This window comes from Dermacentor variabilis, chromosome 7, assembly GCF_050947875.1.
Source record: "Dermacentor variabilis isolate Ectoservices chromosome 7, ASM5094787v1, whole genome shotgun sequence".
Classification (NCBI taxonomy): Eukaryota; Metazoa; Arthropoda; class Arachnida; order Ixodida; family Ixodidae; genus Dermacentor; species Dermacentor variabilis.
This window is the reverse complement of record NC_134574.1, coordinates 68,696,527-68,712,321: the sequence shown is the minus strand read 5'-3', so window position 1 is coordinate 68,712,321 and position 15,795 is coordinate 68,696,527. Positions and strand designations below refer to the sequence as shown.

Sequence of the window (15,795 nt, the reverse complement as noted above, 5' to 3'; positions counted from 1 at the left end):
AAGCGCTTCTTATTCCTTCTGTAATGATGTCACGTGTTCCGAATCACTGGGAAGGGCGCCTTGAAAGCCGAAGGAGAGTGTGAGCGATCTTTTGTGCCGAGTTTGGGGCTTTGCTGCCCGCAGCGTGGTAAAACGTGGCTCGCACGTTCTGTTCACGGCGCGCTTTTGTTACTGTGCTCGAAAAAAAATAAAAGTCGCACTTCCGTTATAATAGCAAATATCACGCGAAAGAAAGAATGAAAGGCACATCGAGTCTGATGTTTAAACGACTTACAGGTGTTCCTGGGACAGATCACAAAAAGCAAGTGGCCGCTGAGCAGTAGGTGCAGGAGAGACGGTCAAGCTTTCAAAACAAGTTTTTGCTACGTGACGCGGTGCAGGCGATGAGGGGTGGTATATTCGCGCATTCCATTTTAACGTCTGTGCCTCGCTGGAATATGACGGGCGCGCATGTGCTCTCGCTTTCAGAGGCAAACCCTTGCTGTGCGTCGTCAAGGACGCGCCGATCACCTCAAAGTGCCAGTTGTCGTAGGCGCTAGAAGTCAAACGGTAAAGCGGTAAAACACCGTATCATGGCGGAGCACCCTGATTCGAACTTTTTTGTGATAGCCTTTTTGTGATAATAATTTAAAGGAGACCCGAACAGTGAAGCGACAGAACAGCCCAGCGCAACGTGCCCGGTTTGAGGCAAAGAATGCTTCGCATTAAAATGTTCACCGCCAAGAGCGTCGGATTTGATACGCTTGACGCCTGTCAAGCGCTTGTGGTAATGTAAGAAGCAATGTGGCGCCAGCAGGTCATTGCGCGATACGAGGTACACTTTTGCAACATACTCAAACAAATATAAGCCCGCTGGTGGCCATTATGTTCACCAGAAGTGCGTAGACGACTAGTGTAAGACACTGGATCGAGCGCATGGGAGACGTGGCAGGATCGAATCCCGAGGACCGCGAATGTATGCACGACGCCCCGTGTTCAGGGTGTCGGAATGAAATGTTTTTCTTTCTTGTTTTAGTTCCATTCCACCAAAAAAAGTTATGTTCCGATCCTGCTCCGGAACAAAAAGAAAAAGAAAGATTCGTAATCGTTCATAACAGTGTTGGTTCGCATGCGAAAATTTGCGAAGGGAAGTAGCGATAAAAGCATAGTACTTATTTTTCTCAATGAGTGAATTACGAGATCATGCTCAGTGCCTTGATTCAAGGCAATGAGTATTCCGATAGGGACGAGTGTTCCGATAGAAGTAATTTAAGCGAATATAACCGAACGATAAAACTTCGGTAACACAGCGCTGTACCAGCAGAAAACGAAACGATAAGCTCTTCAGCGCGCAAGCCCTGGGTTTTGCTATGATGCCTACCTGCTAGAGCACCGAGCGGCAGGCTTAGTGGAGCGCTCGGCCGGCTATCGTTCACGCTATCACTGCCTGAGATACGCACTAACGCTGACGGCCCGAGGCGTAACACGAGTCGTGTTACACCTCGGTCCCAGGTCGGATGCCGGTGGTATCGCGCGCAGGCAGTCCACCAGACTGTCGATAGGGAACTTTGAGCGACAGGGACTGCGACGCCGCATTTTCACGGATCATCCAGGTCTGAAGACAGCTCCGCGCGTCGCCATTGGCTGACGGGGATCGTGCAATTTTATAGCTTTTTTTTTTCTTCTTTTTGTTGTGACGGGACATGGAAGGGCCACGAGACGCCGCTATACAGCCGACTTTCGGTACGAGTGCTACAAGTAAAACTATTGCTTGGGCTGGTTGGTCGTTTGTGTCCTCCTTCAGTCCTGGTCTCTTGCGCATTGCCTTTAATCATTCACGAATGCTACGCTTTTAATGTCATGATTATGAAACTGCTTCGTCAACATAGCCGTCAGATATTACGACCACCGTAAAAGGCACTGAGGTGCTTCAGTTCTGTGAATGTAACATGTGCCCTACAAGCTCGAATTATTAATTAAGGTATGCTAATTTGTATAAGTTGGCCAATGACCTATTTACATGTTTCGATTTCTCGGTATGGTGCCCTTTGGCTGTTCATTTCGCCAAAAATTAAGCAACGGAATTGCGCTAGTTGCCACAACTTACTTCTCTTATATTTTTACGTGCATACGCTGGAAGAGTGTAAAGCGCATTTTCTGTGCGGGCGGCTACGTGTAGGACGCGATGTTGCCAAATGAGACGCGTAGCTCGACAACAAGCCCGGCCGCGGAGAGCCATGGTCACTGGGGCAGCTTGGGTTTACGGAGAGCGCGCAAGCGGGCTGACTGAGGCGGTACTTTCGGCAGAACGTTGGCGGAGCCGACTTTGGGTTCGCGAAAGCAGTGCCGTTGCTTTGAAATCGACCCGTCGCCTCTTGACCTCACCCCTGCCGAAACATTCGGCGAACGGGCCAGGTGCACCGACGAGGGGGAAAGTGTTCGCCTTCGAAGTTTGTGTCTTGCAAGGTGGTGCAACAAGAGGCCAACTGCACAGCAAAGATTTCTGGAAGTGACCTTGACAAATTTGAACTGCGCAACTCTGTCACCCTGGAGCCCCGTTGTGTGCAAACTGTGCGCACCGCAGTGTGACTGGACGAACTTCGGGCCGCGAGCGATGTCGGGGAAGCTCTTTAAATGCGTGCAGGGCCGTTGAAAGATGATTGTCTGGGCTGTCGCAAAATTTCGGCCTTACCTATACGGCCGACAGGTCTCAGTTGTCACCGACCACCACGCGCTACGCCGGCTTTACAATATGAAAGACGTGACAGGCCGCCTTGGACGCTGTGCCTTGCGGCTTCAGGAATACTCGTATTTCGTCGCCTACAAATCGTGGGCGCGTGCATCAGTGGCTCCCTCCCACCCCTGCACATCCTGCAGGCGCCCTTCATTCGCGTTGGCCTCGACTTGCTTGGCCCGTTCACCGTGTCGCACTCTGGGAACGAGTGTGTCCCAATGGCAGCCGATGATACCACACGGTATGCGATCACGCGCGCCTCGCCGACCACTTGTGCGACTAACATAGCCGACTATCGTCGTCATCCTTCATCGCTGCGCTTCTAAGCAACTCCTTACGGACAGGGGGCCCGCAGTTGTTATCTAAGGCCATCACCGACATTCTTGGATCGTGCGCTACCCGGCGCAAGCTTGCAACAGTTCACCACCATCAGTCCAACGGGCTATCCAGAACACTTGAATTGCACGTGCTCAGAGGCAGACTTTGGATGTATGTTTGTTCAAACCACTGCGGTTGCGCCGTCAGCTTACCCTTCACGACGTTCGCTTGGAATTCGTCAACCTATGATCTAACCGGATACTTGCCGTTTTATTTGCTGTTCGGCTGCGATCCCGCTTTACCTGTGGACATCCTGTATCCTTCCGCTACGCTTACGACCAGCGACTATGCACACGACGCCATTGCCCCAGGCGATCACGCCTGGGGACGGACTGGGGACTTGGGGACGGATTTCTCAAAACTGACGCTGTTGTAGAAATATATGTTCAGGATATAAAACTTTATTATTGTAGGCTTTGTTTCCGCAGTTCTTGCATATGTTCCCTGAAGTAAATGATTAAAAGCTAATTAGTAATAAGATACTTTCATTAACTATTATTGCGAGTATTAGAGTATTGCAAATATTCACTCAGTAAATTTTCGTTCCTTCCACAAACCTGTCTGAAAACGTACCGCAACGCTGTCCTAGATCATTGTTTAAATATCTGTGTGAACTTAACAAAAAAAACGGCATATAGGCTCACGTGAAATGATCGCCGTATTTGGCGTTTGCGCATTGTATACGAAAACGCTTTGTCAGACGGAGTATATAGGCGAACAAGATAAATATTTTCGTAGTGCAGCTCCTTCACTTAGAGCACGAATGCCTAGCCTTTGAACATAGGCAATTGGTATATGGCATTCAGTAGTCAATAATTCTGATGATCCCGCTGATAATCCCTACGGTAATGAGTCAGCTTTATATTTCCATACTGTGCAATATTTTCTCAAACCACAAATATAACTTAACTCCAAGAAACAAATCGGTATGCACACGCAACGTATACCTGACCACGTGCCGGTGCTGCCGCCTGGTACCGCGCAGTATATTTGGACGCCCATGTTTTAGGCGTGCTTATTTGGTTTGGCGCATGCGTGTACAGGGCGCGACGTTGCGCGCATTCTTTTTCTTTCTGCAGCTACCGGGTTTCAGCCCGCAGTACGCACGTCGGTCGGTGAAGTGCGCCGGAGCAGATAGCGGCCTCAAGCCACGCAGGTGGGGGTGATGAGATGACCGGCCACGCAGAAGGCTATCAGATAATAAACACACATGGTGGTGTTTTATTGCGGCTCCGTCGAGAAAGCGTATACACGCAGCATTTGCAGGGGAATTGTTCCCGCGCGTCATCCTGTCGGTAGGATCAAGCTGCGCTCCATGGACACGCCGGACCAGTTATTTAAAGGGGTGGAGACATAAATTTTCGTTCATGCGTTTGTTGATTCAAACGTTGCGTCATGCTTCAGGGAGCACTATACACACAGCGGGATTCATATATATCCGATAAATAATTTAATAATAGCATTATTATACTGAGCGATTTCGGTTTCTGAGCTCCGGGGGGGATGCTATGACGTCACAGAGGAGGAAACGCAACATGGCTTGGTCACGTGGGCCACACAAAAATAGTGACGTAAAACGATGCTGCGTCGTCTGCTCGCGCGTACGCTTGCTCTCCCAGCGGAGGTAAACAACTGGCGATTGGAAGTGCATGTCGCGATTATTATAATTATTGCGAAGAGCGACAACAACGGTAAGAATATATTGCGGCTTGTGAGAGTCGGTGATTCATACCGAAGCGCCGTAAGCTTTAAGCTTTGAAGTGAACCGAAAAACGCCCAGCGACGATATCGACGGCGCCGAACGATCAGAGGCGGTGAGGCTGCCGTCGATGCCAGAGTGACCCCTCCTCGGTCGCTGATTGGCCGCTGGGTCCCGGGCCCGTCCTCTTTACGGCAAGGAAATCTCACCGTTCGCGAGCAAAACCGCCGTCGCACGGGGGCCGACGAATGGCAAACGGCGTGCGGCGAGTCCCCGTGCCGGTGACGTGGACGGGCCCTCACATTGAGAAAGGCCAAGCGAACGAGAGACCGCTCCGAGCTGCCGAACTATGCGACTATGCGAGGAGAGAAGCGGACAACACGAACGCCGCATATCCCGGTCCCTTTCGGAGTCGGCCGGCTAGTGTTACACGCAGTTTGCCGTTCCCGGGCCGCCGTGCGGCGTTCGTGTGGTCCACTTCTCTCCTCTTGTGTCCGTGTCTGCACGCCTTACCCCTTCTTTGCATTAAGAAAGGATTTCTATATGCCTGTAGCTCGGTCATAGTGGAGGCTATGCTCGGTCGCTCGGTCCAGCAGGCTCCGTAATCGGCATTTCATCGCTACTCATCATACGTCACGTTTTGTGCTAGTGTGCTATGACGTCAATGTTTTCGTCCCTCCTCTGTGATGTCATAACTGCCGCGCTAGCTATGGGTCTCGACCACGAGGAGGAGTTTTTAATGACTTTTTGGAGCTTAATTAAAGTTATTTTGAAATGTTTGCAGCGTCCAATACCTCGTTCTGGGTGTCCTTACATACGGAAGCAGCCTACAACATGCTTTTTATAGCCTCAAAATTTGGTGTCCCAACCCCTTTAACTACGAGCGATTGGTACACGGCTTTAGAGGGATCAACTTGTCGGAGCATATGACAGTAAGTTACAGTTTACTTACCCGAGATGGTATAAGAATAAGTGGAAATCATTCTGGCTGCACCCTAATCGCATAGCGTTGTACTATCTTTAGCCTGACGCTGGAAAAACGGTGTAGCTATGGGAGGAGAGGAGAAAATTTGATGAAGAGGACGTAGACGAGGAAAGAAGTAGAAAAATCAAAGGAAATCACTATGAAATATATCAAAGTCTGTAAAGTGGGCTATTGAGGAACGGCGTGATGGAGGGCTGTATAGCTATATAGCTTCGGTTTGTCAGTGCTTCTTCAGATGCCAACAAATTACAGTTCATTGCTTGTTTCGACCATCGATTGCTTGATTTATGTTCATGCCTCAAAACGACGCGAATGCTTTAGTGATGGGTTCCTGTATAACTTATGGACCACCCGACGTTATTTGACGTGATCCAAGACCAGCGGCTTTGCACTCCACCTCCGTCGGGATGCAGCAGGGAATCGAAACCGCGACCTCGTGCTTAAAGCGCAGCAGAACGACGTTCACATTGAGTCACCGCTGGTGATAGCCATCACCTAATTATGCATGCGTATACCTATTCACCTGTTTCCTGCCTCAGATGTATACACCGCTTGCTCTCTGGTCTGTATATAGCTGTACAGGCCGGCTGTGTGGACGAACGCGTGGTCTTTCGGTTGCGCGTTGGGTAGCTGCTTCCGAGACGGCCGTTCGTGACGCGAGTCGTCGCTTCCTCGTGCAGGGCCAGCCGGTTGTCTTTTGTCACGGCGTGCACGTTGTCGGACGTGTATGCGCGGCGCACGTGGAAGGGTTCCCGGAAGGTCGCGTACGCTCGTGCGGGCGGCGAGTCGCTCAGAAGGAGTAGGTCCTACAATATGGCGGGCAAAAGCCAGTACCAATCACGGCTAGCACATAGAAACTCGTGACATTGGGAGTACACAACACAACTTCGGAATTAATAGAAGCACAAATATCAGCACAAATTATTGGATTATCAAACTCCAAACCAGGCAGAAGACTTCTGGATGCGGCTGGCCTCCGTCCTAGCTTCAATCAGGGAAATACCACGGAACTCGATTTTCAAACAAGGAACTCCTTTTTTGTAGACCCTTTTCCAAGAAATGTCCACCCCAACACAATAAAGGTCGAAGGTTGGCGAGGGCTAGAACTTTCTTAAAGAACATATCCGGAACAGAGACCTTTGTTGACGCGGCGCGACACGCCAGTGCCAACAAGTTCTCCGTAGCCATAGTGAATGACAGGGGCGAACTCCTCTCGGCAGCCTCGCTGAAGACCTCCTCGGTCGATGTGGCGGAACTGGCTGCTATAGCTCTCGCATTACTGTACTCATAACGCACTACGGTGTACATGGACTCCCGAGCAGCCGTTAGAGCGTTCGCATAGGGATTGATAGCCAAAGAAGCAGCCAGGATTATAAACGGCAAACACCCCTCTGACATTGTTCACCACATAGTCTGGTTCCCAGCTCACATGGGGCCAGACGTATTACCGGGTCACCTGAACCCCAATGAGATAGCCCACGACCGTGCGCGAGGTTTCGTATGCCGCGATGGGATGGTGTCTCGGGTGAGTTCGGGAGAGCTCGTCGACAGTGATCCACTACTTACTTTTCATGAAATCACCTCTTATTACAGAGGGAATGGGCAGAGTTTTCATTTCCCCCATCATAAGCTCAACAGGCCACAAGCTAGCACGCTCCGCATGCTCCAGACGGGTTCCTACCCCTCTAGGGGCTTTCTGAACATGCTCCACCCGGACATTGACCCACTCTGCCCAGATTGTGGCACTGAATTTAGCTCATTAAATCACATGCTCTGGCAGTGCCCTGTGTTACAGGATTTTAACAGAGAAGAAGACTGGACGAAGGCCATCACAGACCCGAGACAGGACGTCCAGCTTATGGCTGTCCAGAGGGCCCGTGAACGAGCGGAGAGGCATGGCCTCTCTGTTCCGATATGGGACTAGCCAACGGCTGGTTAGAGACCTGCAGGCCCCCGCTTAGCTCCTCAGGACCCCCAATAAAGTTTTTTTACTACTACTACTACTACTACTACTACTACTACTACTACTACTACTACTACTACTACTACTACTACTACTACTACTACTACTACCTGTTGTTGGCAACGTTCAAGTGACCTTGAGCCAAAATCCTGAGCCGTTATCCGGGCACTTAAGATGATAATATAACGAGAACATCCGGGCATCGTTGCGAGACAAAACGAGATCATCCGGGCAACCATTCAAAGCAAGAAAATGGGACCTTTTGCTCCTCAACCCTTTGTACATGACCGCAGTACTTGCGCTAGTTACTGCCCATACAAGTAACAAAAAAATTGCTTCCAAGTTCTTCATAATGTTTGTTCACAATATCACTCAAATATCTCTTCTAGTACGCTGAAGATTTGTCATTTCCAAAAGCGAAGTCCAAAATGCAAAAACAGGGCATTATACACTTGATTGTCATCTTTGGCACTGAGACAGGATTGCCTGTGATCTTTTCAACCCAGCGGTACCAGCGGTCCATGAGTTCCGCGGCGCACCGGGCGCGCCGGCACGTCCAAACCGGCAACGTCCGGCGTTCCGCCGATGGCTGTTTGGCCGAGACGAGACTTGTAATGAGGTTCTGTCTGTGACAAGAAACTATATTGCGTTCATATGGGCCAGTGCACAGTATGGCGCGGTGCGGTGGGGTGTGCCGTTGCGAACATGTACTACAGCCATTTTAAGTTTGCGGCTGGTATCATCTCCAACCAATCTGATTTACTAGCCATTCCATGCTTACATCTACTCTCATTTACGTTAAAGCCACTATTTCTTTGTGTGTGTGTGTTCAAGGGACAAGAATGTGAGCCAAGCGGCACACATTAGTAACTTAGGTGTCTAGAACACAGAAAATCCACTATTACTGCGAAGGAGGCTTCCTAAGCGGGAAGAGCGAGAGAGAGACAGATTGTGAAAAAGGCGCTATTTTCTGCAGCCCATTAGAGAGCATGACTCAGTGCCTGAGCCGGTAAAGACGCAAAAGCGAAAGACGGATCCAGACGCTGCCTGAAGTTCTGTCACAAGGTCGCCGCGACGTCATAGATTTTGACGATGTCTGCTCATTCCTATAGGTAGTATTTTACCGGTAAAGATAAAGGCTAAATTATATCATAGTATTAGAGTAGCATTTGCTTGACATGTTTCGGGAACTTTTGCAGCGCCACGACGGCTTTGGGACGTGAAAAACACATTGAAATCCGTGAAGTAATGCTGTCGCACCGGCGCCGGGATTTCGGTTAATAAGGCATGTTTTAGTATAACTGATCTCGACGATTGTGCTAGCGCTGGTGTTGAACTACAACGTGTGGTAACTTCTGGTTAAGGCCGACTCCAAGGAAATTTCGGAATGTGCAGACAGCTTGTCTTTAGATAGTGTAAGTCACCGGTCAAACATTTTGCGTTTAAATTATACGCTTCATGTAATGCTCGCAAAAACAGACATTTTTGGTACAGGAACTGAAAAATAACGCCGCCATTACTGCTCGCCAGAAATGGCGCATGACCCCAAGCGCTGAGAACCAGCAGGTCTCCTTCAAATGACCTTCGAAATCATGCAGAGCCATCGGCGCGCTGAGAGGTCTCGGGAGGCGCCGAGCTGGAACCTACGTCCTGTCCTCTAACCACTATGTGGCATATCGTCTGTTTAGGCGCCATTTAAGTGCTGCTAATAAGAAAATTATACGATTGCCAGCCCTGCAGCTTTCCCGAGGTTGTTCCAATAGTATAGACTACTCGGTTAATCAAAGGGGCCCTGGAAGACGGTTTGAACAAAGGAAGAAAACGTTGCCGATCTGTTAACGAGGCTCCTGCGAACGTGTGGGCCAAATATTGCTGCACTGCGCGCAGCAGGAAAGTTACAATCTCGGGACAAAGCATTGAAAAATCGCTTGCTCTCTCCTTCGCAATATGGCGTCATTCAGCGTCATCGCAAGCAGCTGGACGCACATTTGTCGGCTGATTTCGTGATTCCGAGGACATTCTCACTAATTCAGTTGGTGCTCACACGAGATAAATAAATGAAAAATATGTTGCGATCTGAAAAACCACAGAAAGACCATTTCATCTTTGCACTGCCGGTCTACGCACGATTGTAGGGCGTTGCTCCGTCTGCTGCGCGTGGACCAGGAGATTGAAAACGTAGCGTATACATAAAGACTTTGGCTGCCACGGGATCCCGTCGCGAGCCACCTCACCGCCGATGGGTTCAAATTTTCGGCGGCGCCAGCGGGGTATTGCTTCCTTGCGCAGCTTCCAGCGCGCTAATGGAAATGAAACAAGAAAAAGAAAACAAGCTGCTTTTCGTTCCGATAACTACGTCTAACTTCTCTTGGGCTTGAACGAGAAGAAAAGGGGTTAACCGAGAGGCCCGATTTTTACTAATGATATCATGAGAAGCCAACAAAGACGCCAAGGACAACATAGCGGAAATTACGGATCGTTCCTCATCTGCGGCAAGTTGTTTTTTCATCCACTTTCATTGCCATTAATTTATAATTTCTTTATTTCAATCATTAAGTGCAAGTAATATTCCTTATGTTGTCCTTGGCGTCTTTGTGTGTTGGCTTCTCATGATATGATTAGTGAAAATCGGGCCCCTCAGTTAAACCCCTTTCTTCTCGTTCATTACATAACGAGAGTCCCGAATCCGGCAACATCGATGCCTCAGGTAGCATGTGTAGGTTTATTGACCAGTTGCCTTCACCCAAAAAGATCACGTACTCGTGACACCTGCGGCAGAAAGGATATTCCACTTCCGCCGCCAAGGTTTGTGAGTGGTGGCGCTGGCTAACACTCCCAAGGTTAGTTGCAATATTAAAAAAAAAAACGTAAATACCCAAGAAAGTAGATGGGGAAACGGCGCCGCGGTAGCTCAATTGGTTAGAGCATTGCATGCGTAATGCGATGAAGTGGGATCGCTCCCCACCTGTAGCAGAATGTTTTTTCGTCCACTTTCATTGCCATTAATTTGCTATTTCATTAATTCAATAAGTAAGTACAAGTAATTTTCCGTATGTTTTCCTTGGCGCCTTTGTTTGCTTCTCATGATATGATTCCCTTAGGCTTGACGCCTTCGATATAAAAAAAGTTTGCGGCAGGAGAGTAGTGAGGCAACGTTACCTAATAGTGATGACATACTATGACCACTTCAAAAAAGTGTTTCAAGGTCCCCTTAAACGCCAAGTGCAGCGAAATTTCACTTTGGCTAAGATGAGTAGTACTATTGTAAGAGTTGGGGTTCGGGCATTTCAAAAGGGGCAGCTGGCCCATGCCGTTGTCCGACTCATCCACGCTAAGAACGTTTGTTGAAGGGAGACACATGTTCTCATCGAGAACGAAGAGTACTGGTTTATTTACAATACCTACATGAAGAGTGGAGAACGTTGTCTCATCAGTCTAGCGTGACTGAACTTAAGCACACTGAGCAGCCGAAAAAGTTCCCTTAGACCCCCTCCGTCCTCCCTAGATCTCTAGGTCAGGGAAAACTGCCGCCCGGCCTTTGTCCAATCGGAGCGTACAAAGTCGTCGAAGGACCCGCGTTGAGGGCGAGGGTTCACACGTACATTCCCTCACCTTTGTTCAGTGAACACACAGAAGAAAAGAGGGGAGCTTCGTAGACGGGGATTGTCACGCTTAAGCTGGCGCGTCTTGGTTCCTGGGATGACCCAGCAATTAGCTGGAGCGTCTGTCAAAGGACTGTGGCGGTTACAGGAGGCGGTGAAGAAGCGCTGTAGAACACTTTTCCAGGAATTTTCTTGCTCCCATCGGTCCGTGACGGCGACAGTGAACCAACAAACACTTGATCCGCCAATACGTGTCTCATCTTGCTGGCGCCACCGCTCTGTCCTAGGGGGACACGTTGTTAGCTTCACGAGGCGATTTGTCGCAATGGGGCAGTAGAGACTATGGACAAGAACGGCACCGAGAGCGGCGCTGCTGCGCCGGCGTTGAGAGCGCCGCATGCGAAGCAGAATTCTATTAGCGGGTGGTACCCCTCTCCCACCTCTCGTTCGCACCGCCTTGATTGCCTCCTGCACTGCGCGTGTTTGGGCACGTTTCGTGCGGCGCGCGGTGTGTGCCTACGTGTGCGCGCGTGGACATTTCATTCGAAGGGTGTAGTACAGTCTGTTTCACATTTAGGGGAAAACTCGGAGCGCATTGCATCGCGATGCGGCGAGCGCTTGAGTCAGGCGGCGGCAGCAGCTCGCGCAGGTGCTCGAGGGGCGGGATCTTGAACGGCGTCGTCTGCGGCGACGCGCGCTGGCCGCATTTGTCGGGAAGCGTTCTACTGTCAGTTGCAGGGCGCCGATCTCATCGTTACTGCGTGAAATGAGCCAGTATGTTTTACTAAGCGTTGTGCGACGCCCACTGATACGCCTCGAAGGTAAGTTCATCGCTGCAGGGCAGTCATAGATGACGTACTGATTCCATACATTCTTGACGGCCCGTTTCTGGAAGACGACTATATATTCTAACGCGATAGGTGGCCGATCCGCACTGCTCGTGTTGTGCAAGATCTGCTGGAAGAGCAGCGCGCAGTCACTCTCTTGGAGTGGCCGCCTCGATCCCCGGGCGCCAACATCATTTAAAATGTCTGGGGCTCGTTGAAAGTATCGCTGCCGCACCATCCCCTCTATCAGTCGCCCGCGGATAGGGTTCGATCCACCATCGTCAGCGACTGAGACGTGCTGCGAATGAACACATCCCTGATCAAGTCATTTTACACTTCACTGCCTTCCAGGATGAGCGCTGTCATCGTTGCCGCTGGGGACATGACGAGATACTAACTGAAGTTCCGAGCGTGACGTGTCCAATTCCCCGCCGGCGAGCAGGGTCTGTCTGGTGCCGCGAATGATTGTCGGGAAAAATCACTTCCAGCTCATTGTCTTAACCTAAACCTTTCCTTTAATCGTATCCGTTTGTTTTATTGTGTTCGACCCCCACAGTTATCATTGTTGAGTGCTTTGTTTTCCTTTCGAGTCAAACAAAGACTGAGCACGTTGCGCGCGCACATCTTAGTGCGTCTTGTCGCTGCTTATTACGGTAGCACACACAGTGAAGAAATACGTGCACGCGCTCAGTACCCCGGCCATTCGAAAGAACAAACGAAGCATGCTGTCAAAAGAAGTTTGTGGAACTCCTTTATCGCCGATGAAGGTTCAGAGTTTGGCGAGGCACAACGTTTAGTAAAGAATATCAGCTCAGTTCCCGCAGTACCGATGAAATCGGTGCACTGCCCCTGGCAGTAGCACGCTTCCCGACAATGCGGCCAGCGCGCGCCGCCGTAGCAGACGACGCAGATCACGACTCCGCCTCTCGAGCGTCTGCGGCTGCTCGAGCTGCTGCCGCCGCACGACTCAATTCCTTGCCGCATCGCGATGCAATACGTTCCGAGTTTTCCCTTAAGTGTGAAACAGACTGTACACGCTTCTATTTGCCTTTAAGAAGATGGGTACGCTTGACGTATATTTTTATGGCTGCAATGCGGCGAAAGGGCAGCGTCTGCTTAACCATGTAAGTGACGCTGAGCAGGTAATTGGAAACGACATCGTATGTGCCGCCGGAAAAATCGTCAGTATGTGCCGCCGGAAAAAGTCATTTTTGCAGTTTCTCACAATATGTTTGCTACAAATCTGTGTTGCCTCTGATGGCGACAACGGACTTCCATCGACACTGTGCGGAAATAAACAAAATATATCGCTGCATAGCACAAGTACGACATGCGCACACAACTTTAACTAGTACGTCCCCTACAATATGGAATATAGACAGCAATGTAGACAGCTTGGCCATTTTTTAACAGTGCTCAAGAGACGGAAGTTGAAAGTATTAGTAATCATTCCTGCTTCACCAATGCCGACGCGACCAAGACGCGGGCGCGTATCGTCCAGTAACTCGATCGATCGGTGCAGTGGTGAAGCGGGAACGAACTCCGGTCATGTTCAATGCATCGTGCACATATTCAATTTCTCGGGACGCGTGAGCTTCGGCCACTGCTAGCGCATACAACAGAAGTGGTTTTCATTCTTGGGCAGCGCACACACAAACGAAACACGAGAAAGAAGACAGGACAAGCGCTCGTCGAACAACTTAGTTTTTATATGAATAAAAGGATCATGTACCGAGTAATTATTAAATTCATGTGGGTTACATATAAAAACCGTCATACACTTAGGAGTGATCAATGAACGAGGTCGCTTCGTTTGCCAGTTGTTTACTTCGCTCGGCGCACCGCAGTAATCCATGTCTGTCGTCTGCATTTTTCGTACCATTTTCTTGTGAATCGGCAGAATTTCACTGGTGGAATGAACCCTTTCGTATTTACATTGCTGTTGTGACAGTTAACAACACAATAATAATTTCCGGTCATCCGAAGAGGCGCCGTCGCGAACACGAGACGTTTCGCGCGCAGCGCGAACTGAACGCGCGCGCGACCGTGAAGGGAAGCGGCGGCGGAAGCCTACACCCGTTGGAGATGAAATCGTTCCGCCAGGGGAGAAACGAGCGCTGGCGTCTAGGATGAAACTTGGCGTGCGGTCTTCTATAAATCACTACCCCCGCTTGGCGATCGTAACACTGTCCCCGGCATTCAGAAATGCATCTTAACTTGAAGCCCATGCTTGACTTGATATAAGCGACCCCTGGTGAGAACGCGCCCAAGACGCTCATTGCGTTTCCATTGGTGCGTTCACGACAGGCGTCATTTAAATGAAGTCAAGCGTGGGCTTCTAGTTAAGACGCATTTCTGAACACGGGTATATGTATACTACCGAAGCAACCTTGACAAAGCCGCAGGATTAGTTATTGTGTAGTTTTCGTGTCAGCACTCTTTGAACGCTAGCTAAGTAGGCGAAGCATGCACCTGCAGTGGTTGCCGCTGTAACGTCGTAAGCGCCAACACGGCGCCTCCAAGATTTTTCAGGGGGCTGCGGGTACCGCCCTATCTCGGTTGCCATGGTGAGGAGCCGCGACTTTTAGGTCATGCGTCACCTCTTGCGAGCGGCAATGGTGGCGTGTTTCCCCTCTCCCCCCTCCCCTTTTCGCAAAGAGCTATTTTTAGAAGTTTTTAGTGAAGCTTCCGCTGGGATTTCTAACGTTGAATTTCGTACGGAGGCTTCTCTGCACCCACGCTATACTAAATTAGGCGTTTCATATTTTCCTCAAAGGCTTTTATGGTATTTTCAGTTAGCCTTAAAACAATATTTAGCCAAAGTGAAATTGCTTTGCAGTTGGTTTTTCAATGAACCTTGCTCAGTTGGTCTTTGAAAACAAAGAATGATAGTGTTAGCTGCTTAACGTTGCTTGTTCTTAGCCTGATTGTTCGTTCTATAGTACGCGATGACTTACGACCATCCGTAGACGAGAAAGCGGTATTGAGTAACTTTTTATCGCCTCGCACAGTGAACTTAACGTGCCTTCAGCCTCGCTTGATACTAATGGATGCTTACGGTCGTGTTTGGTTGTCGCCCGCAGAATGGAGGGGAGCCAGAGGACACACTGCTGTTCGACCCGAAGCTCCTGGAAAGCCTGGACACGGTCGAAGGCATCAGCGTGGAGCTGCCCCCAACCGAGCCTCCACTCAGGGTCCGGCCCCTATGCTCTGGGGATTACGACCGGGGTCAGTTATACATATCCTCGTGCGGGCACTTATACAGTGACTTTAATTTTCTGCAGTATTAACTCCGAATCCGCCGCGATAGCCTGGCGGCTGTGGTCTAGCGCTGTTGAGATCAAGGCCGCGGGGTTTTAATTCCGGCCGTGGTGGTCTCATTGCGATGGGGCCGGAATGCAAAAAAGCTAGTGTACTTAGATTTAGGGGCACTATAAAGAATCTCAGATGTTCCAAGTCGATCCGGCGGAGTCCTCCTCTACTGCGTTCTTCGTGATGAGGTCGTGGCTTTGGCACTTAAAAGCCCAAAATTTATTTTAGTTGAATTGAAGTTAGTCCTTATATTGAGTGTTGTATAGGCAAAGCTCTATGGAAGTGGTTTGAATCTATTTCTGCCATAATATTTCGT

At 49.8% G+C, this 15,795-nt stretch overlaps 1 protein-coding gene across 2 annotated transcripts in view; it reads left to right on the top strand.

Annotated features, from left to right (window-relative positions):
- Positions 1–15,795, top strand: part of Gnpnat (glucosamine 6-phosphate N-acetyltransferase) — a 41,519-nt gene that overhangs the window by 10,621 nt on the left and 15,103 nt on the right. For both annotated transcript variants that reach the window (XM_075698569.1, XM_075698568.1), the window contains exon 2: positions 15,251–15,395. In XM_075698569.1, the coding sequence (XP_075554684.1) occupies positions 15,251–15,395 (145 nt within the window). The remainder of the gene's footprint in view (positions 1–15,250; positions 15,396–15,795) is intronic.